The sequence below is a fragment of the Mangifera indica genome, unplaced genomic scaffold (assembly GCF_011075055.1).
Source record: "Mangifera indica cultivar Alphonso unplaced genomic scaffold, CATAS_Mindica_2.1 Un_0024, whole genome shotgun sequence".
Lineage (NCBI taxonomy): Eukaryota > Viridiplantae > Streptophyta > Magnoliopsida > Sapindales > Anacardiaceae > Mangifera > Mangifera indica.
The window spans coordinates 39,860-63,121 of NW_025401116.1; the positions used below are offsets into that span (position 1 = coordinate 39,860).

The window sequence follows — 23,262 nt, forward strand, 5'->3', positions numbered from 1 at the left end:
AGAAGAGGTGATGAACCCAAGTGCTGAATTATACATTAAGTTGCACGGTTGCTCAAAAAGCTGATGGCTCAACCAGGGGGCCGTGATCTATCATCAGAAGCCGAGAAGATGAGCAATATCCTGAGCCTAGTGAATACATTCAAAGCCTTTGACTCGGACAATGACGGGTCGATTACTGCAGCAGAGCTTGGTGGAATTTTGAGCTCCCTTGGTCACAAAGCCAGTGAAGAAGATGTGAGCGCAATGGTGCAGCAGGCTGATAAAGACAAGGATGGGCTGCTAAGCTTGGAGGAGTTTTTGGAGATGAACACCAAAGATATGGAACTTGGTAGCCTTCGGATCTTCCTTACATCGGCTCTAGGATCTATGGATGCTGATGAGGATGAGATTTTGACGGGAGAGGAGCTCCATGAAATGGCTGAAAATTTGGGGTTTCCTGTCACTCTAGCAGATTGTCAAAATATGATTGCTGCCTTGGATGAAAATGGAGATGGAGCTGTGAGCTTTGAGGAATTTCAACTGCTAGTCAACTCCCTCTTCGATTAATCTTATCAACAACCATTTACTACCCATAAACTATAAGTGGCTTATCCAAATGCTAATTATATGTGAAACAATAAGCATATAGTAGTTTGTCTTCTCAAAATCCTCTATGTTTTTGTGTGTAATACATGTCTTCAAGTGAATATTAAAGTATCAAGAATCTCCTATGATAAATGATTATATAAACAATAAAACTATGTATACAAACAACGATATGTGTACAAAGTTGCATGCATAACAATGCTCTTAAATAAAATAGAATGAACTAAATTAATCATACATGCATGTTCATATTGAAAAGTGATCAAATTACTAAACACCTAGATTACTTAGGAAATAACTAGTGTCTAAGACCAATCATTCAACCCCTAATTGCTCCAGTAGGAACGGTTAATATTCATCATCATCCTCGCAATTACGAACAAGGTTGGATTTGAATCGAATCAAACTAAACTCGAGCTCGGCTCGGTTTGCATATAGTAGAGCTTGAGCTTGAACTCGAGCTCGCCAAACTCGTGAAAGCTAAGCTGGAACTCGGTTTGACTTTGGTTCAACTAGTTTTGAGCTCAAACTTTTAACTAACTCATTATTAAAACGACGTCGTTTTAATACATATTGATCAAAACATCATTTTGTATCAAAATTTTTAATTTGCAAATTTGACAAGTAGTTCAAGTTCAAAAATGTTGACTCGAGCTCAAGCTTGTATAGAACTGACTCGTTTCAAGGGCTCGTTCAAGTTAAGTTCGAGCTCGAGCTCGAACGGATTCGGTTCAAATCTAGCCTAATTACAAATAAATAGCAAATCGTTGTTTGATGTATCAATAATGAACAGGACTAGAAATTCAACGTAATTCACAACTATAGTGTCAGTAAAATGGATATACAAAAGAAAGAATTCATCTAAAAGTATAATTCAGTAAGCATGATCCGGGAGAAACAAATATGACTATAACACTTAAAACACTTTAAAAATTAGATGAACTGGGGATGCAAAGCATCAATGTTGATGCAATATTCACTTAGAATCAGGGCTTTTGTATAGGAAAGAATTCAAAAGAAATATGAAACTATATAGGAACTCAATAAACTAGAAACAACATAGAGAGCAGCTTGATAACCTTAAAAAACACTTGATCGATTAGGCATTGCATCACCAAATGGAGAGCAAAATTGTGAAAAACAGTGAACTGATTCAAAAGACAATGTTAGACTAAATGTCAAGAACTTGTAAAGATAACACAAACACAAATAAGTTCCAAGCTGGCACAACTTCAATATAAAGAAAGAGCATTCACTATTATTCATAAAACTGCTGGGCTAAATCAAAGTCTGGTAATCCTGTGAATGTAACCTCTATAGCGATCACTCACTTTTTCCCTTTCGGAGTGCCCCAAGGACGCCGTTTCCGAGTCATAGCAAACTCTCCGAATTTAAGACCAACCTTTTCTTCAGTAATCTTACAGCGAACAAAGTTCCTTCCATTGTAAATTCGTACAGTCTTATCAAGGAATTCAGGCAAAATGGTAGATCGACGAGACCAAATTTTCTTGTTTGAAAGAAGATCTGTTCGATTCTTCAGGCCCATCAGGAATGCATCAACAAAACTACCCTTCCATAAAGATCGCCGTGGCATGATCTCAAATCTTCACTTCAGTTTTGCAAGTGAAAACTAGCACCTATCCAACTGATACAATCATCACATACAAACATTAAAAATAAATCAAGAAATTATATCATTTGTTAGTAACTTGATTTTTCAAAAGAATATAATCAGGCAAACATGTATGCTCGATATAACCTATCCAACTAATCCAACATTAATATACAGAAATCAAAACTAAATCAAGAAATTATATCATTTGTTAATAACTTGATTTCTCAAAAGAATAAAATCAGGCAAATGCGTATGCTCAATATAAGTATCATATGATACAGTAAGGACAATAAAAGAAGAAGATAAGTGACATTAATTAACCCAAATTGTAACAAATATGAACATTTCACAAAATGAAAAAGATAAAAAAAGGATAAATGTCAAAGTCCTCAAGCAGAACACACTAACAATATATTATAACACTTTAAACTCATCAGTCCAAACACATCACTTTTTTTTTGACGAAAATAAAAAAAAAATAAAAACAGGTTGTAAGGAAAGGAAGCACGCGATGATATTAAATCACCACCAAAAAACATGCTGTTGAATTTAGATTATCGGGCAGTAGTTAGCATAGTATCAGATGATAATCTGTTGTCCTCGGATTATGCATCAAAATTTTTAATATTTCTTAGCAGGAATTTTGTCAAACACGTTGTGAGCACCTGCACTTCTTCTAATAACATACAAAGACACATGAATGCTATACAAATAAAGACACTCATCAACCAAATGAATGGCTGAGCAAGTAAACAACAAAATAAACAAATCGGGAAGACAAATAAACAACAAAATCAACACAAATGAATGCTAAACAAATAAAGACACTCATCTGGTTCAAGTAAAGAACAAAAAATTGCATATAATAAACAAATCGGGAAGAAGGACGACTTACCGGCGAGTTGAGCGACGACTGAGACGAGTCTGACGACGGCACAGCTACGGAACTGTTGGAAGACAAATTGATTGACGCCTGAGATGATTACTGAAACCAGAACAACGGTGACGGAGCTATGTTTCTTTTCCGGTAAGAAACAACGACTGCGACGTCGGAGAGCTCAAGTTGACAAGGTCGGCTGTGTGGGCTTTGGTCAGTTGTGCTGCAGAGGCAGAGACGGAGATACTTGATAGAATTAGGGCCGCGGGGTTGTACTAATGCTTTCAATTATGGGATATTCATTAAAATAGCAGTTTATTTTGCCCCATATATATATAATTATCGTTTTTTTTTAATTATACAAATATAATTATTTTTAAGTTAATTTTGTTTTTAAAGAAAAAATATTATAAGATTTGAGTTTGATCAGATAGTTGGTCAAATGGGTTAGTTAGTGGATCATGGTCGACCGACTAACTACCTAATCGATCAATTTTTAAAAATAAATTGATTAATTAATTAATTTTTTAAAAATAAATTGATTAATTAGACATTTGGTTAGTTGACCAATCACTCGGTAAATCATCTGCTCAACTTTTTCACTATTAAAGTTATCAAAATTTTTCATATTTTCATATTATTTTATTTTATATTTTAATTTTAATTGGATAAGTATATGAGTTTTATATCTTTATTGGGTGAATTTATGTTTTACTGAATAAATACAAAACTTAAAAATATTTTAAATATTTTATATTTTAAATTTTATATATATAATAGAAAAAATGATTTTATATATCGACCCAAGCCATTTTATATCTCAAATTAATTTAACTTACATTAAAAATTAAAACAAATCGTATTTTTTAAAAACACTTAGTATTATCTTATAATTTAAACCAAATTATTTATGCGTATTTCTTCCAAACTTCATCCTATAATGGTCTCTTGGATTGCAAATTCTTGGGCCGTGTCCACATGGTTGAATCCCAGGCCCAGGTCTAACTGTCATCCTAGATTATGGGCCCGTCCATTGACCCACTATCACCCTCGCTAATTTTGAATCTCTGCAAACTTTGTTTCCAATTACTAAAAATGTAATAGGAGCTTGAAACATCCATACAAATCATTGATAAGAAAATAAATAATAAAAGCTTATATGTTATGTGAGGTTTGTGGGGTTTCACTTTCACTTGTCTGTGAAATGTCACATTCTATGATGCATTGGAAAATAAATTCTCTCTTTTAGTACTCTGATAATGCAAAATTTCGTAACGACGTGCATAACATATGGTATTCGAATTTATTTTGGTATATTAATATAAATATCTAAATTTTAAAAAAGGAAATTAGAAAATAAAAACTCCAAGTATATATAATTATTAAAATCTGTAGAGTTCCCACTTCGTCAGTATTTTCAGTTACTATAATTTAAAAATAATATTATATATATTTTTAAGTACACAAATAAATATATTTGAATGATTGACTAATAAATTGCTTAAATAAATATTAAAAATAATTTTACTTATTTATTAATTATTAAATATTAAATTTAGAATACATATCAACAGGATGGAATATGAGTTGGTGATGAGGTCATCTTTCAAAAAGGGTTAAACAGTAAGTGAAAAAATTGATTGTTTTCTTAAAAAAAAAAAAAGAAGAAGAAAGAAATAAAAAAATAAATTTATTTTTGGGCCACAAATGGGCTAGTTTTGGGCCACAAATGGGCTAGTTTTGGGCCGTCAAAGTGTAAAGTTCTACAGAAGCCATTGACTGAGAGGCCTTATAAAAAAATCACACAGTTGAAAAATATAAGGTATAACTACAGCATCCACGTCCCTTTTTTGAAGGGTCAACTTGCCTTTTCTTTCTCTGTACTTGATTATTACAAGCCACACAAACAAATTAACTTCCGTGTCCTTTTTTCAATCTTATTCTGCATTTGTCTCTTACTGTTTGTCCACAGTTGATGCCACTCCATCATTCACGAGTTTCAATTTTCTTTAGGGCAAAGATTATTTTCCACCCAAAATGGTTTAAAAATCTAAATATTTATTTATTTTTAAATTTTTATTTCAATTATTATTAAATTTAAAGATAAAATTATTATTTTAATATTAATATTAAAAAATATATAAATTTATTTTTTTTTAAATTAATATTTTATTGCAAGTCTTAATTTTAAAAAATAACTTTTTTCTTTCAAATTCTTAAGTTGATTGTCATCTCTCCAATAACCAATTACTATCGGTTTCCAACTTAAATTTGATTACCGAAAATTTTATCCCAAACCTAAAGATGATGAAGTATCATTCTTCGTTAGATAACGAAATATCATCTTTTAATAACACTTTTATTATTCAAACAAAGATTTTGATTGAATTTAATGAGAGAATTATCATCCACTAGAAATGACTATTATATATTAAATTTTTTAAATATATAATAATTTATCTATGATATATATTTATCTTTTTATAAAATGTGGGTGGAAAATAGTCCTTTAGCTTTTTCTTAAAGGTACATCTGATTTTATGATGCCATCATCTTCATCAACTAATCCTAATGGAGCCTCCACTTTACCTGCCGCTGCTTCTAGATGTTACCTTATTAATCCTCACAATTGAAGCAATATCCAATACCCTAATTATATGGAAATTAATCCAAATTAATTGAGGCTAAACTATATATTATAGCCAATCCCTCTATGGATTATACCAAACAACTAAAAAATATATGTTTTATCGAGAATGTTTAACTCTAAAATTTATGATAAACAATAACTAAGATAATAAATAATAATTAAACATGATAAACAATAATTACACATAATGAACAATTAGACATGATCATGTCTGTTGGATTTTTCACATTCAAACTTTTTACTTATGAGAGTTCTATTGTTTTTCAACAAATCAATAGTTTTTACATGTAAAGCATACCTTATTATAACAAATAAACAATTTTACTTATGAAACTTTTCTAAATAATTTATTTTTCATTTTAATTGAATGTTAGATAAAATTTTGATTGAAAAATGTTAGTAATAACAGTAAAACGGATATTAAATTAGGATTTTAGCTTTATCCATGGAATATATAAAAGGTTAGTTAAAATTATTCGGACACAATAAAAATAAAAATAAGGGTATTTTAATTAATTTTCTATAATTATATATCAAAATTCTAAGATAAACACAATTTATCTAATAATTAAATCACATTCTTCAAATTATCTAAAATAAATTCATAATTTCATTTCACCCTTGTTGCTATTGAATGGCATTATACAATAAAAAATATTGTAAATTCCATCGTCATTTGTGTGCACAATTGTACCATAGATGAAAGGTCAAAAGACTTATTCCCAATCAAGGAATAGTATAATCTCAAACTCATCTTTATTAACTTTTAAAATTTTAAAATCTCATTTATAAATTAATTTTTATTAAAATTTTCAGTAAAATCATAATTTTCGTAATAATGTTAAAAAAAAATATAATTTATTGAATTCTTTTTCTTAATTTTTAAAAACTAATAAATTTATCGATATCTAAAGTTTTATAATTATGAAAAAGTTATATTTTTTCTGTTAAATTAAGAGTTTTTTTCATCGTTTCAACCACTAATAACCTCTCTTTTCAACCCTGATCTATAGATAAAATTTCAACGGTCTCTCCTTGAACCATTACGTCGTCTGAATTTGTCTGGGTTTTGTAAAGATTGACCCTTTTTTTCGATAATTTATCTGAAGTGGGACTTACCTTATTTATTAAAACAGGGTTTCAAAGCTTTTAGGCACTTAAGACAATGAAATATAATTGAGATAAGTGGTGAGTGTCTAGTCATAATTTTCAAGGTTATGGGGTGGTTGTGAATTAAATCATATACGGGAATAAAGTTTAATTTATTATATATAACATTTAATTAATAAATGGTTGGGCAGTTGTCCCCTTGGAGTGGAACCTGATGTTGGAAATGAAATAGACCAATTGTTACATTTTCTATTTTCGAAATTTCCAAAATATCTTAATGACCTCTTAGTGGAGCTCATGTCTACCTCTTACATCCTAATATCTGTGTGAATTAACCATTTTTAATAATGGGATGGTGCCCCAAGAAGATCTTAGTACTAATTGGAAATTATTGAACGTGGGCAGCAAATCCACTCTGCCCAATTATCAAGTTGGTATAATAAACTAGTATTTTTGAAAGCAAAAGACAACATAATTAGGGCTTCAATCCATTTTCTGAGTAATTTTGAAGTAGGTAGATGAACCATAATTGACGTAGAAAAGTAATTAATTATGTAGAGGAAGTTGTCCCCTCCGAAACAGGCCTTATGTTTGGTATGATGGTGGCTTTCCCCGACATATGGCCGCACCTCATTTAAGAAAATTGAGACCATGCATCAGTACTTCTCCGCTTTTCAATCTCATCAATTATGTAAGCTTTGATCATAAACAAGACTGTTTGGTAACACGTTTTCTGTTATTCTTATGCACAACAGCCCATGTTCTTTGTCCTCTTTAATTCTGTTTCCTTTCTGTCAATCAGGCAGGCCTGTTTCGGAGATGCAGAAAGTTGGGGTTTTGGATGATGAAGTCTGAAATCCTGGTATTGAAACCAGAAATGCAGGTTGCCCTGCAATTCTGGAAGAGTCAAGTGCACCAACCCAGGCTGTTGAGGAGGATGCAAAGTTAGTGAAAAGGCTTATATATACACACACATTCTCTTACTAAAAGGGTAAAACTTCGATATAAATATAAAATTTCAGATTTAATAGCCGATAAAAGTTAAGTCTTCATAGTATTTATATATTTTTTATTATTCAAACTACTATATGAGACCAGAGTAGTGTTATTCATGGAAAGTAATTAAATACACAGGAGTCTTTCGTTACCGAGGGACGAGGGAAGCGGATTTTGTTGCATACATATATTGTGCGCGTGCGTGCTTGAGAATGAGAGCGACAAGGATCATGCATGCATGTTGCTTAATGAGTGGGTGTTCTCCAGTTGTAGATTTCATATTTGCATGTGAGTTTGCACTAGAGACAAAACGTAAATGCCCCGCATTTGAAAATGAAGAGTCCTAATACCACCAACACCTTATTCAAAAATAAAATAAAATTGTTATTATTAGCAGGCCAAAGGACTTGTTCCCACCCAAAGTTTGTTTATTAAATAGCGAAAATTCAAATAACCACATGTGAGCGATTAAAACTAACAAAACCAGTTAATATTATTTATTTCTCTCTTAGGTATGGAAAATTAATAATTTTTTCTAAAGATTAAACTTTAAAATATTACATTTTCTCTCTTACAGATTTTTTCTTTTCTCTCTCCCTTTTTTCTAATGCCAGCACCAATCGACTCTCTCTCCCTCCCCCTTTTCCCTTTTTTCAGTGCTTTCTCCTCATCTTCGTCATTGGATAAGAGAGAGAAAAGAAAAAAAACCTAGAGAAGAAAAATGTAATATTTCAAAGTTTAATTATAGAGAAAAATTATTAATTTTTTAAACTTAGAGGGAAAATAAATAATATCCTATTATTTTTAATATTAAATAATAATTTTATCCTTAAACCTTAACTAGTACAGTTAACTTTAACTGTCAATGGGTGGATGGTTCGGTTTTCAGTAATTAAGAGGTATTAATTTAGGAATGCATTGAACTTTGGGTGAGAATAAGTCCTTTGGCTTTATTAGCATGGTGTAATATTTTGTACATTTGAACATACAAAAATAGGTATGAGGTAAAGTAGGGAGAGGTAAATTCTTTCTTTTTAGGCAGCATTAGCAAAGTAGTTTGAATTTAAGGTGCCCAATTAGATGTTAAAGGCTAATAAAAAAGTTTAATCAATTTGCTACTAGGTTAGTTAGCAATACATTTAATTAATAAGATGATCGTTGATAGATGTTTCAAAACGTCAAAGAGACAAAAGACTTTCTAGAAGGATTGAACAAGAAAGAAAAGGGTGCAATAGAATTAATTGAGTTTGTTGGGAATATTATTATTATTATTTCACTCCACGTCGGTGGGATTACAGGTTTTGTCTGGTTTCAAACCCAACAACAGAACAAAAGAACAAAGAACATGAGCTTGTCACTTTTTAGCTTAGCAATCCGAAGAGGGACGAAAACAACATTTTGAATCAGTTTTCAAAGTTGGGTTTGTTGATAGATGTAATTAATTAGCCCATGCAGAGAATTAATGGCCGTTTGTTCTTGAAAAATTGACATGGGTTTCCTTTATAGCTCATGAAAAATTTAAGTTCTTACACAAAAATCCGCTTTATTTTTTATTCAAACTCTCTTTTTGGAAATAGATTTCATTAAGGAGAGGATGACTGAGCTCGGTTGAAAAACTGGCAGAGGCGGCGACAGTAATGCAGGAAAGCCATTAATGATAAAATTTCTTTATAACTTTCGAATGGTAATGTCCCGATAAGAGCCAACAAAAACAGACTGGAACTTAAATCTGAATCAAAATCAGAGCTTCATGACCGTACCCTCCATGTGGGTAGATAAGCTTCTAGTTTTTTATGCTTTTTTTGGGCATGCCATGACCCACCTAGCAATTTTTATACTGTCGATCAGCTGTGATTTTGCAGGTCTACTATCACTAGATCTCTCATTCTTCCATGTCGGTATTGACAATTGTGCATATCTCCTCTTCTGTAATTGTTGGGTTGACGGGAAAACCAGCAACTCTTTTAACTAGAATTTAATGCATTTGGGTTTCTCTTTATTTCCCATCATAATTATCTCGTTTAGCTGGCTGAAGGCTGTTGTGTAATGAAAGAGACCAATCAAGTTCGAATTTCATCACGCAAAATGAAGCAAAAGGGTTTGAAAACCTGTCTGTATACACATGTCCAAATCATGAAGCCATCTTCATCAAGATTTTGGTTTATGCCATTTTCAATTAAATAACGCAAGGTATTACATTTGAGTTTGGGGCCAGAATAATTTGGGCAATGGAATATACTGAAATCATGTTTTAAATCTTAGTTAACCATTATATAGCATGAAATAATGAAATTTGGCACATGGGCTTAATGTTTATTAAGGGTATATAATAATAAAAAAAATAAAAACTTGGATCTAGGTTAAGGTGTTGATCAGTTGACCTTGATTAAAAGGGAAATTAAAATGGAATAAACTACGCTATAATAATAAAAAGATAGGGTAATAGATGTAGATTATAGGGTCAGTGGTGACAGAGGCGTGCCTTGGGTCTGAGCTACCAGACAATGGAAGGTCCCGATTCCAAAAGAGAACAAGGTCAAAAAGAGAAACAAATTCTACTGTTAAGGAAAGCAAAGGCTCTATCTCTTTACCTTTGACCTCACCAATCAAACCCTTAAACGAGTCTCGATGACATGTGCAATGACAAATTTCCCTTCCAGGCAAGAGTATCTAACAAAAAAAAAATCATGAAATTCCATAAACTATCATTTTTTCTATAAACTGTACACTTTTATTACAAGTCTTCCACCCAGTTTGAATCTTTCACTCTCTGAAACATTTACCCCGTTCTATGTATCTATCTTTCAAGTCTTCACAATTCACATTCCTTGGTAACCACAACAATTTCACCTAAGAAATAAATATTTCAAATAAAGGAAATCAAGATTCATATTTCCCTTCCCCTTGAATGTACAAGCACCTGCCCCATCAAGAGTTATGGCTGATCCTCAAAATTCAGCCATCAACCCACCAAAAACAGCCACCACGAAGCTCTCACACCACACTTGCAGTGGCTAGATGTCAAAACATATGTTCTCGATGAATTATTCTCAGCAATTTTTTCTACAAGGATGCAGTCAAGATTGGTGTATTGGCCGATTTTCTATAATCCGAAGTGGTCCTTATCTTTAATTTTTGTACTGAATGCTACCTGTCCTCAATGAAGATTCTGCCGATGAAATCTCGGAACCTCTTTGAGTAAAGTTTGGGGTCAACAGCTGATATTGAAGCAGGATCAACTTGTAAGGATTTATATGCATGCTCGAGCTTCTTGCTGATGTCGTAGTCCTGTAATATATCAATAATCCCAAAGTATAGGACCACTTCATAGATCTCCCCACTGTGTGAAGGGGTCAAATGACTAACTCCACCTTGGGTATACTGATCAAAGTCACTCCTCCTAGCCATCCTCTCTGCTCTTGCAGGCATATTTGCTCCTAACCTGATCAAGGGTTTCCTGATGAAAAACAGAAGTCAATTTCAACTCAGTAATTTGTCCGTGTTATTGCACTATGTATTCATATTTACTTAAAAGAACATTTCAAGCATAACAATTGTCGATTGATCAAAGATACAAATGCAAAAACTGAATTACATGAATCTGGAATATATGTTTAATTAAAAATAACCTTTTTAAAGACATGAAATTCATCAAAGATTCAATAGCAAACACAAAAATGTGAAACAATAATCAAGTAATTGGTTCTCGTATATGATCATATGGCCCACAAACAACTGTTTTCGTCTTAAGAACCAAACAAAATCATCAGGACAACTAAAGCCACTATCAATTGTTCCACAGGATATCCTCAAATTCAATGACAAATTGTTGTCTACCTCTAATTCCATTAAACAAATATAAAGAGTCCAATTATAACATATTCTTCCAATTTTTAGTAACAATAAAACTGGTCCCAAAAATAAAGGCATACAGGAAACAATGTTATTGAAGTTTTAGGTCCATGGGGTATTTCTCATAAATTAGATTAGCTTAAATTAAAGTACAAATTTCACATTAGTGCAAAATTTTTTGCAGAACTATTAGAAAACCAGAAAAAAGAAAAGAACATACTGGCCAGATAATTTCCGATCCATGTCTTGCAATTCTGCTTCAAGGAAACGACAGCCACGCATGAATTTTTCATTCTGATAAGAATCCCTATTTCCTGCATAATGAAAAAGCATACATTAGGTTCATTTTACAATTGCTGCAAAAATAAAACTTACAAATTATTTCAAAATGAAAGAGTAGCATGGTAATTTACCAGTGCGCAAAACAAACGGTGACAATCCCATTTTGTCACCAGTAGTATTGTCACGGAAGTGAAGACCAACCAAAAGACTGTAATCCATGATCCTCTCAGCCTCCAAGAACTCACAATCTCTTTCAATTTGTCTGTCGAAATTTTATGATTATATTATAATAAATATAAGAAAGGTCTGATAAGAAACTTATGTGATGCAAAAGCCAAAAAGCAAATAAATTATACCAACTTCAAACTTACTTGATAAGCTCTTGGTACCAATTTCGTTGAAGGCGAAAAACAAAATTGAGATCCAAGTCCTTCAGGGTGGTTGTTTCATCAATCTCATCTTCAGGCTTATCTGTTGTCCGCCCATGTGATGATCCTTTTAGGTCAAATCGTCTATGGATTTGATACTCCGAGCAAAACAAATTGCCCATAACAATGAATCGTGTCTATTTTCCAAACAAAGCAGCTTATTAGGTTATAAACCAAGTTTCATAAAAATAAAAAACTATATAATTCACAATTTTCACTCAGCACATACCTTCTGGCCACCAACAGGTTTAACACAATGCACACCGTAGAATTTAGTTACAAGAGAATTCTCATACCGACACACATGCTGGTAATAACTTTGAAGCATCCTAATAAGCACCTGAATATCAGCAACAAAATGTCAGACAAAAATAGATGCCACATTATTCGGAGTCATATACTAAAAACACTCAATCAACCCAATACCTAATTTGGTCAATGAAATAAAACTGTCAAGTGGTATCCATAAATTAAGCAGCTAACCTTTACTTCAGATTTCTTTACAGTCTTTATCATAAATCTATCATCCTGAGTAACATAAAAGAAGCTTCCACTCTTCCCAGGAGAAGAAAGCTCTCTTAAAGCATCATCTCCGCAAATTGCTAGCATGTAATTAGCAGGATCCACTTGGAAATGCTCCCTCAAACGCCTACATATGGTAACCCAAAATTTCATTAACAGATATTGCAAAAGATGTGGAACATTCTAACCCAATTTAAGTTACCACGCGAATGCTCATAAATTTTTAACAACGAAAATAAACTTGGAGCATAGAAAAGTCACAGTTCATTGATTGACAGAGCGATACCTGAACACCATGGGACAATAGTCCTTCCACCGAAACTCAACCGACTGATGAGGGGGTGTAAGCTTGGAGCCCTCAGGTGGAAACCTCGTCCAGAACTTCTCCTTTGGATCAAAATCACTTGGCTTCAGGTCTCGCAATATAGAAGCATGTTTTCCAACAGAGTATCTACAGAACAAACCCAAGATTATAAATCAAACGATTGAAAAAAAAAAAAAAATCATTCATTAGCAAACAGTTATGCAAATAAATTTACCTAATACCCAGTTGCAAATTAAGCATTAGTTCGTAGTTCTTGTGGCCTTTGGAAATAGTTTGGCCTGGTTTCTTCATTTCCCCACTGAAACAACAGGGACCCTTCCTGAACTGCCTAATCGTATCTCGATCAAACCCAAATCCTTCCCTGTAAATCATGGATGCCTCCACATTATCAAGAATATCACATGTGATATCTCCAGCTTCGCCATCTGATTCCCATATACAAATCCTAGGAAAAATCATGCTCTTCTCCGTTGAGCTACCTCGAGCTCCATCCACGGACGATCTCTTCCTAGAAGAAGTAACCATTAGATTTTGCTCCTTCCCATTGTTGCCGTGACAAAACGTGCTGTTTAACTGCTGTAACTTGGCGTCTTTGCTGTTCATATTCCAAGTTCCAATGTAACAACTGCCGTCAGGCCAAGTGAAAACTCCGTTACCTTTGGGGACTCCATTTTCCCACTGGCCGTCGTATTTGTTTCCGTTAGACCAGATCAAAGTTCCTCTACCGGAAATCACACCATTTTTCCATTCCCCAATATATTCATTTCCGTTCCTCCACACATAACGCCCCTGCCCTTCTTGAAGATTCTTCTTCCACCATCCTTCATAAAAGTCGCCGTTAGCATAATGTTTCTCGCCGTAGCCGTGTTTGCGGTCGGAACTCCACGACCCACGATAGGTGTCTCCGTCAGATCCAGTGAAGGTACCAAAACCTTCCATCCGACCCGACTTGAATTCGCCTTCAAAAGTAGCACCCGAAGGCCATGAGAACTTGCCTTTACCTGAAGCTTTACCTCTTCGCCACTCGCCTTCGTACATGCACCCGTCAGTCCACAAATACTTGCCCGATCCATGAGGGGCGTTGCCGGAGAAACACCCTCTGTATAGATCCCCGTTAGGTAGATGCTTCTCGATCACTGTTCCAGCGATTCCACTTCCTCCCGTGGAGCTCGTCTCGCCGTCAATCACGGCGTTAGTTATAGTAGTAGGTGTAACTCTCCGTGTGGTGGCTTGGGATCGAGTACGGCCGACTACCGGAATGGACGGTACAGCTGGTTTGAGGTCAGTGCGGTTAGTATTTTCCTCCTCGGACTTTTTCTTCCTAATGTTAAGGACGGCGTCGTTTGGTTGTTCGAGCAATATCGCTTCGTACATTTTCCTGGTCTCATAAATCACATAAAAAAAACTACACGGTCTCGAAGTAAAATTGTGTTGGCCTAATTAAAGCATTTCCGCCATGTTTCCACCGGAGAGTGTTGGCCTAATTAAAGCATTTCCGCCATGTTTCCACCGGAGAGTGTAGGCATTTTCCGACGATACAGTACAATTTTGAGACTTATTTTTCCTTTCTCTTTCTAGAATTTTCTTTTCTCTCTCTTTCTTTCTCTTTAGTGCTTTGTTAGCATCCGGTTGGGAGAAAATACGTGAGAATCTTACAAGCACCAGCACAAAACAGCGAAGATAGAGAGAGAAACAAAGACATAAAAATAATATAAAACAAGAGAGAGAAAGATTAAGAGGGTAATGAGCCGGCTTTTGCCTAGGGAACGTTGCTAGCCTCACCAGCCCAGCTTTATTTTTCAAATTTTTATGACCACTATGCCCCTCCTTCCACGGTTGCTTTTAACTGTCCTGTCTTCTTTATTTCGGTTTCATCGTGACGTGACGGATTGCCCCGATAACTACGATACGAGGGTATATTTGTACGTAATGTTCTTTCTACTCTTTTTACCCTTCGCCTTTTATTCTAAATACAAAATATTTTGTGTACTATGGTTGGCTGGCCTGGCTCGAAACTGCTGATGCCGGTGACCAGTCAATGTTTGACTATGCCATATAAAATATTAGAATTAAATTATATTTTTTACACCTAGTTTGAGCTGAGTTAAATAGAAAAACAGTAGGTGACACACACAATTTGTCAAGGCAAATTGGCAAATTAGATGATGGTAAGACACACAAAATTTGGTAAAAACCCAATTTTAAATCTTGGTCAACCTATGCATCATATAAATCCACCAAACCATATTATAAAAAAATCCAAGAAAGAAGCAATAAAATCTAGTTTATTAAGCTTCAGAAAATAGTGGTGGTGCAGCATGAATACATGGGCCACCTTGAGCTTGAGAATATCCATTTTTATTTAATGGGGTTTGATTCATGAAATCAAAGGTTACGATATAAGAAAACATCATTTTCATAGTCACTCAATCATGCCTTGTTTTTATTGACTAGGGGTACTGAGGTTGGCCAATAATCCCCGTAACTTGGAACAAATATAATTATAATTTCTTGCTTTTCTTGTAAGGATATGTTTATTAACGTGCATAATTACCGATATTAACAAGAGCAATATAAACCCTAGATATTAGTAAAATTAATTGATTAAACCTTTATCACATTTATAAAATATTAAGTTATATGATATAATAATTATGAATTTAATCACTATACCTGATTTACCCTCTGTAACGGGTTTTGATTTAAAAAAAATATAGTAGCAATGTGTATAATATTTTCATGCATGGTTTACTGAGTTGACTTACCATTTCTAAGTTGCAAAATTACAGTTTCCTACCTCTCATTCAATTTTAGTTATTAACTTTATTAACTAAAGAGTGTGACCAAATACTTGAAAAAACAAGAATAAGAAAAAGTGATTCAAGAAAGAAGAAAAAAGAGGCTCAAAAAATAATGAACTTGGCTCCTTCCCTTTCTCTTTGTCACCTCATTTTTTCACGCTCATTAAAATAAGTTTTGCCTGCAACCCTATGTGAATCCAAATTCCCACTCTCAATTACCACTTTCACCACCCATACCTCATGGTTACAACATGTACAACTATTTTAGTAGGATTGGAGCCCAAATACTTGTCACTATCATGATTAATTTTAGATAGAACGAGAGTGGAGGAACCGTAACCGTAGAAGTTATTATTCTGTTATGAGTTAGGAATTATTATAATGGTGGGAGTCAAGTGAAGGCCATATAAAGCCCTAATCTCTTTGTAACTCTAATTATATTCTTAACCCTAATCTCATCCTTGCTAAATCTACCCTTCTTGATGCTCTATGTCCTCGCGTAAAACAAATTAAGACCGGATCATTGGTATTTTCTTTCCCTTCTTTTCAAAGGCAAATGAAATTTATCTTCGTATTTTGAATGATAAAGTTAACAAATTACCAGTTTTTCAGACTTCTCAAACCATTACTCTAATTGTGTTACGTTAAAATTTTTGAGATTACAAATCATAAAAAACAAGTTAAACAATTATGAAATTAATTTAAAACACCCGAAATTCACACCGAGATTAAGTTAATGGAATTGATTTGTTATTAAAACAAAAATACAATTTGGATAGATCAACAAAAATACATACTAAGATTTGAAGGCTCCCTCACTTCACCTGATTTCTTCAAACGTTTCCACTTAAACTGCCCAAGTGTAGGGCAACCCTATCTTGGACAGACAGAGACACCAATTAATGCCAATCAATAATGGGGAAAAGCCAAATCAATTACCACCTTTTGCCAACAAGGTGGCAGTTAAGGAATAAATAAGGGAGAGAAAATCTTTTAAGAAAATAATGCCCGGTCAAATATTACATTTAATAAAAGTATGTATATAATTTTATATATAAATAATAATATATTATTATATAATTAGATATTATTTTATAAAAATATCATATATATAATTTTATATATAAATAATAATGTGTTGTCATTTGATTGAATATTATTTTTTTTAATTTTTAATTATTCAATTATATGATGATACGTTATTATTTATATATAAAAGTTATATATATAATATTACTTATTGTTTCTTTGATTTAAAATTATTCAATTATATAATAATATATCATTATTTATATAAACAAATTATATACATTATTTATATGGATAACACTTTTCTATTAGTGTATATACCAACTCAATAAGCCATGAAAACATAAACTCCACCATATTCCTTTTAATTGGGTTTACTTAGAAATGGGCTTCCGTGAACTTAGTGGTTCATCCAAGTCGAACTATTCGCCATCTCATGGCAAATTGCTTGTCATATGAATATAAAGTTGTTGAACAAACATGTACAAAGGCTCCACATATGTTCATATCGTACCACATGGGTAAAATGAATAACATTCTATATAAGATTATTTTAAAAAATAAATAATTATTTATATCAAGTGATCTACTATTTTTGTGTTTGTGTCAAGAGGCAGGTAAAAATTGTGGTTTACATTATTATTAATGATATGTGAAATTGATTTATGTATATATGTGTTAAAGATGTGATGGCGTTATGTGATTATAGATTTGTGGAATAAGTATTCACTTTCGAGTTTTTCCGATTGTTGGTAGGTAATGTGATAGAGACTTTAGCATTTTGTGGTTTCGAACTCAAGAGAAGTTGATGTAATGAGATGATTTTGGATGTTTAAAGAGACCACCGTTCATGTATTTTGATCCATATGCTTGGCAGTGTTTTAGCATGTTTTGTAGCCCAAAAACGTATTAACGACATTTCATAGCCCAAGGACTAGGGGTGGATTTAGGCCGGGCCTAACCCAAACATCTTTTGACTCGAGTTTGTCAAGCTAAAATTAAGTCTGGTTCGAATTCGGCTTAAATGAAAAATAGTTTAGTTTTGTTTGGTTTGAGTTTGACTTGATTTTATAGCTCGAATCTATGGTTCGAATTCATAGCTTTGTTCGACTATAATTAATGATTTGAATTGATAGTTTGAATGCATAACTCAGATTCATGACTTGAGTTCATAGTTAATTGACAAAACGACTTCGTTTTACTGAAATAATATTCAAAATTTATGATTTGAGTCAAAAATTAAGTCGAACAAAGCCACAAATTAGAGCTGCTCTGAGTCAAATCAAGTCACAAATTCTAACTATCGATCAATCCCCTAATTAGAGCTAGATTTGAGTTGAATGCCCCTTAACTTAAGTTCGATTCGAATTAAAAAACGAGTTAAATATTTTGGTTCAAGTTCAGTACAAGATTGAATCAAATTAGTTTTCGAGACTGAACTGGCTCAGATCATATCTAGGCCAACCAAGGATGGGCAGTCGAATCGATTGTCTTTTTGATTTGCGGTTCAACCGATTTAATTGGATAACCTATTAGTTCAATCTATCCCTAAATTATTATATATATCTTAAATAATATCAAACATTCACCACATTTTTTAAAATATAAAATATATAAAAAACATAATTTTAAATATATTAATTAAACAATTGACCCTTTATTATATAGATTAAAAAAAATCAATTACAAATTTTTATCAATAATTTAATTAAAATTTTACATATTGTAATTTTTTAAAGTTTCTATAAAACAAAAATTATGTAATATTATGTAAATATAGTTTTATTGATTTTAAATAGTTTTTCTAATTTAACAAATTTATTGAATTTGATAGAATTTTAAATCAATTAATATTTATATAAATCATATTAAACTATAAAATTGACTAGATTGTAGATTGATTCATAATTTAACCAATCGAACATATTGATTTGATTCAATTTTATAAACACTAGTAAAAATCGGATAAAGACAGTTGGATTATTTCGTTTCCGATATGTAAAAACTAATTGTGACAACCTAAAATTAGGGATCTAACATGAACCACTTTATTATATAACTCCTACAGTTCTACTTCCCCTAATAAAATTTGCCCATTTTTTATATATGTATATAAATTGAATAGTATCATATATATAAATTTGTACATAAATAACAATATAATATAATATAATTAAATAATTAATAATTAATTATATAATAATATATTATTATTTATATATAAAATTATATATAAAAATTATGTAAATAATTTTATTAATATAAATTTATATATTTGAGTGATATAATTAATTAATTATTTTTATTTTAAATTTATACAATTAAATATTATTCTATTAAATTATATAATTAATTTATTTAATTTATTTATATATATATAAATTTATTAATTTATAAAATCATAATTAGACAAATGTAGTCTTAATAGATAATTATATACAGGTACAACCGTTGATATCAAATCTTCTGATTTTATAAGTTCAACGCCAAACAGTGAGCTGGGATTTCAGCTGTCCCGTGGGGCCGTACGACCATGTCTTTTTCGAAACACTGACATGTGCTGCCCGCCTGCCGGCCATCCCACCTAGCCTGTTCAATGGACTCATCTACGCCCTCCACGTGTGTTTTCACCGAACAAACAAACCTCTGTCTGCCACGTCCTCACTCGATGTCTCTACTTATTGTTTAACCACGTGTTAGCCTTCCATCCAAAATTGCTGATTTGGTGAAGAAAACAATGAAAAGGCTATCGCAAAATTACTTTAATGATGTATCAATGGTTAGCCTAAAAACAGAACAGGAAAGTTTTCCCTGAAAAAGAGTTAGGGTCGGAATAATAGGATAAATTAATAATATATTATAATAAATTATTTTTAATTTATTTAATATAATAATTATGAATTTAATTATTATATTTTAAAATTTATTTATCCAATAAAATCAAACAAAATTCTTCTATCATAAAATAAAATTACTTTAATAACCTAATACAATCCTAATTATCATACCATTGGATAATTAAAGGATTATTTTACATCATTTTCTCAAATTAAATAATTGAATATAATTATGATTTGTTGAAGTTTTCATTACATAAACTAATTTATGCTTTAAAATTTAATTCCTACCAGACAAAATAATTTGTATTGTATTGCCAAAATAATACAAAAATCTAGAACATTTCACTTCATTTATACTTCGATCAAGTTGAAGAGAAATAAATGAGGGGTTGGGGAACACAGCCATGGCAGTTGTGTTGGTAAACATGTTAACGGGTCGAACCAACCCACAACATTGGTTGGGTTTCTTTTTTCGGGCAATTTGTAGGATATGGTTTATTATTTTAGTGAATAGTGTCATGACTTGTGGATCATATCGGGGTTTTGAGAGTAAGACTCACAACGGGTTTCATACTACATGTAAAAATTATTAAAAAGTTAAAAATAATTAAAATTATAATTTAACAAATTGGTCTATATAAATATGTAAATTGACTAATTAAGTGTTTGATATGACATATTTAAGAGATTTTAACCATGTCATAACCCTTTTTTATTTTATGGGTTAGTTTGACCTGTAAGACTCATATTGTAGTGATTCTTGGCATGACTTAATCTATTAGCACGATGCCTACACTAAGGTCGGCCCGACATCGGCTGTGGACATGTCTAGGTGTCCGCAAAGGATGGAACAAGAAGCAAAGCATGTGAAAAACTTTGAAAGAGATACCGCGGCAATTTATCCCGTATTCATATTTGATATTGAATTGAATGGTGAAGACATGGCAGTCGGTGGGTTCACACGCCCACTAAGCCCCACCAAGCTTTGTCTTTTTTTTTTTTAATTTTCTTTTCTTTTATATAAATGCAGCCCATTTGTCTTCAACTATGCCAATTGCCCACCCCACCAAATATTTGTGAAAGTGATAAATACACACTAATTCGATCATCTTTGTTATGTTGGACCAGGTGGTGGTGGCGCTGCATGTGGGCAGTGGCCTCAATTCTTGGCGGGTTTAGGATTCCACTATAAAATAGATTACGTATCTCATAAGTCAGACCGATGGTGATAGGGTTTTGCATCAATTTGTGGGCCAGAGGAATTATTCACATGCATAGAGTAGTTTGTTTCCTTATCCTCACCCATTAATTATGGGAGAAAATCATTATCAAAAAAAAATATTTTAAAAATTATAAATTTATCATTTTTTTTTGTAAATTTAAAAATTTAACCTTATTAAAAATTTAAAAAATTATTATTTTCTCCTTAGGATTTCATCGTCTCTCTTTAGTGAAAATCCCTTCTTTGATCATAAGTATTTTTTCTCTCAATCAGCTTATCTCTCTTTCTCAATCTCTCCGTTATTTTTATTAATTTTATATTTATTAATTTTTTAGTATATAATTGTTTTTCAATTAATATGATAAATAATATAAAAATATTTTATATTAATTACACACAATAACATCTAAGTAAAACTACATCTTAGTTTTCTTTTATTTCATCAAACCAAATACAATAATCTTTTAGATAATTTATCATTATGATAATCTTTTATAAATAAAATTATATGTATAACTTTATATATAAATAATAATATGTCACTTTATGATTTTGTATTAATTTATCTTTAATTTTCAACTATTCAATCATACGATAAGATATTATTATTTGTATATAAAATTATACAGTATATATATATATATTATGTCCTAAAGGTAAATCATGAACATAAAGATTGAAGAACATCTAGCATTGAAAGAAGCTCTAGATATAGTTTTGTCTTGTAATTAAAGAGGAGTAAACCACCCAACAAGCAGAAATAATTTTGTCTTGGAATCAAATTCAAGTAATATTCTAGGTGTAATCAACTCAAACTTCACAAACTTTCTGCTCTTGGAAATGTTTTACTTGCAATTTTCTAACCTTTTTTTAATTTTAATTTATAAACAAATATTTATTTTTTATGGTGAATTTTCCCAGCCAGGGCCGCAATTTCCATTTCCGTTTTCACGCTTTGTTTCAAGCTTCAACTGACTTTTAGGTAAATTAATCAAAGTTTAACGTGGTCCATACATGTGATTTGGCTTGATCCTACAATCTAATTTCTTCTTCAAGTCTATTGCCTTTATTGGCTAAACATGTGAAATCCATCTTATCATGCGTGCTAATCAGGTGAAGATGAAGGAGTGAAGATGCAGAAGGGTTGTCGGCAAAATAAGTTCCGTTTAAATTCAAAAGTATTTTTGTCGGTGAAATTGGATTCGAGTAATGTTTATGCGGGTTTGTGTAAAGATTACGTGAACTCACTTAATCTCTACACCAGCTAGGAAAAAGATATTAACTGACTAAGTTCATCAATACTTTGTATTTTTTTCTTGGATCGTATAAAAATTATGTAAACCCATGTATTTCAAATCTCTACAACCCAAGAAAGTTCTATTATTTTAATCCCGACACCATTTACAGCATTAATCACCAAAAATACTAAGGAAACTAGCAAATTCAACAAATAAACTTTAAACCATAATTATTTTTTTTAAAAAAAGAAAGACTTAAGAAAAAATAGTTACAAATTTCTTGCCAATTTTAACAATTCTTAAGCAAAAGGTTAGAAATCAAAACCTTTTTTGGCACAGCCCACACCGGCTTTGGCTAGAATATATATTAGAGAGAAGACATGATAGGAGGGTGTGACCGAGGCTCCCCATTTTTGGCACAGCCCACATTGGCAAGCCTAGAAAATTGTGAGGGTCTTCAGAGTTATGACATAATCTATTTTAAATGGTAAAATATAGTAGATGCGTGTAATACACATAAAATGCATATATATTAAGGGTTTTTTTAAGAAAAATGATGTGTATTTATTTTATCACACAAATAAATATAAACTTATATATTTTATTATATAATTAAATATTATTTTATTTTTAAATAAAAATATAACACATATTTTATATTTATATATATATATATATATATATATATATATATTTATTTAAAGTAAATATACATAATTTTACAAGTAAAATTGTCTATATAAATAAATTGTATAAATTTTTTTATATATAATCTGAGATGACAATTTATGATTTGATGATGTAAATATTTACTGTTTTCCTCACTTTAAGATAATCCAATCAGATACTAATCATGCTACTGGTGTTTTTTCTAAGGGACAAAATTTGGT

At 31.8% G+C, this 23,262-nt stretch overlaps 2 protein-coding genes and 1 long non-coding RNA gene across 3 annotated transcripts; 1 reads left to right on the forward strand and 2 right to left on the reverse strand.

The window, feature by feature from the left end:
* On the forward strand, nucleotides 1-717 carry LOC123206124 (probable calcium-binding protein CML29). The gene has a single exon (XM_044623255.1). It carries the CDS (start codon nucleotides 64-66, stop codon nucleotides 544-546), a length of 483 nt encoding a protein of 160 aa, XP_044479190.1. The 5' UTR covers nucleotides 1-63; the 3' UTR covers nucleotides 547-717.
* Nucleotides 718-1,660: 943 nt separating this feature from the next.
* On the reverse strand, nucleotides 1,661-3,380 carry LOC123206125. The gene is made up of 2 exons (XR_006499947.1): nucleotides 3,096-3,380; nucleotides 1,661-2,230 (listed from the first exon to the last, which is right to left on the reverse strand). It is a non-coding gene; the product is annotated as an uncharacterized LOC123206125 (long non-coding RNA).
* A 7,124-nt stretch (nucleotides 3,381-10,504) lies between these two features.
* On the reverse strand, nucleotides 10,505-15,014 carry LOC123206127 (phosphatidylinositol 4-phosphate 5-kinase 1-like). The gene is made up of 8 exons (XM_044623257.1): nucleotides 13,457-15,014; nucleotides 13,204-13,368; nucleotides 12,879-13,044; nucleotides 12,625-12,735; nucleotides 12,339-12,532; nucleotides 12,099-12,229; nucleotides 11,906-11,999; nucleotides 10,505-11,290 (listed from the first exon to the last, which is right to left on the reverse strand). Exons 1-8 carry the CDS (start codon nucleotides 14,614-14,616, stop codon nucleotides 10,981-10,983), a joined length of 2,331 nt encoding a protein of 776 aa, XP_044479192.1. The 5' UTR covers nucleotides 14,617-15,014; the 3' UTR covers nucleotides 10,505-10,980.
* Between the last annotated feature and the right edge of the window lie 8,248 nt (nucleotides 15,015-23,262).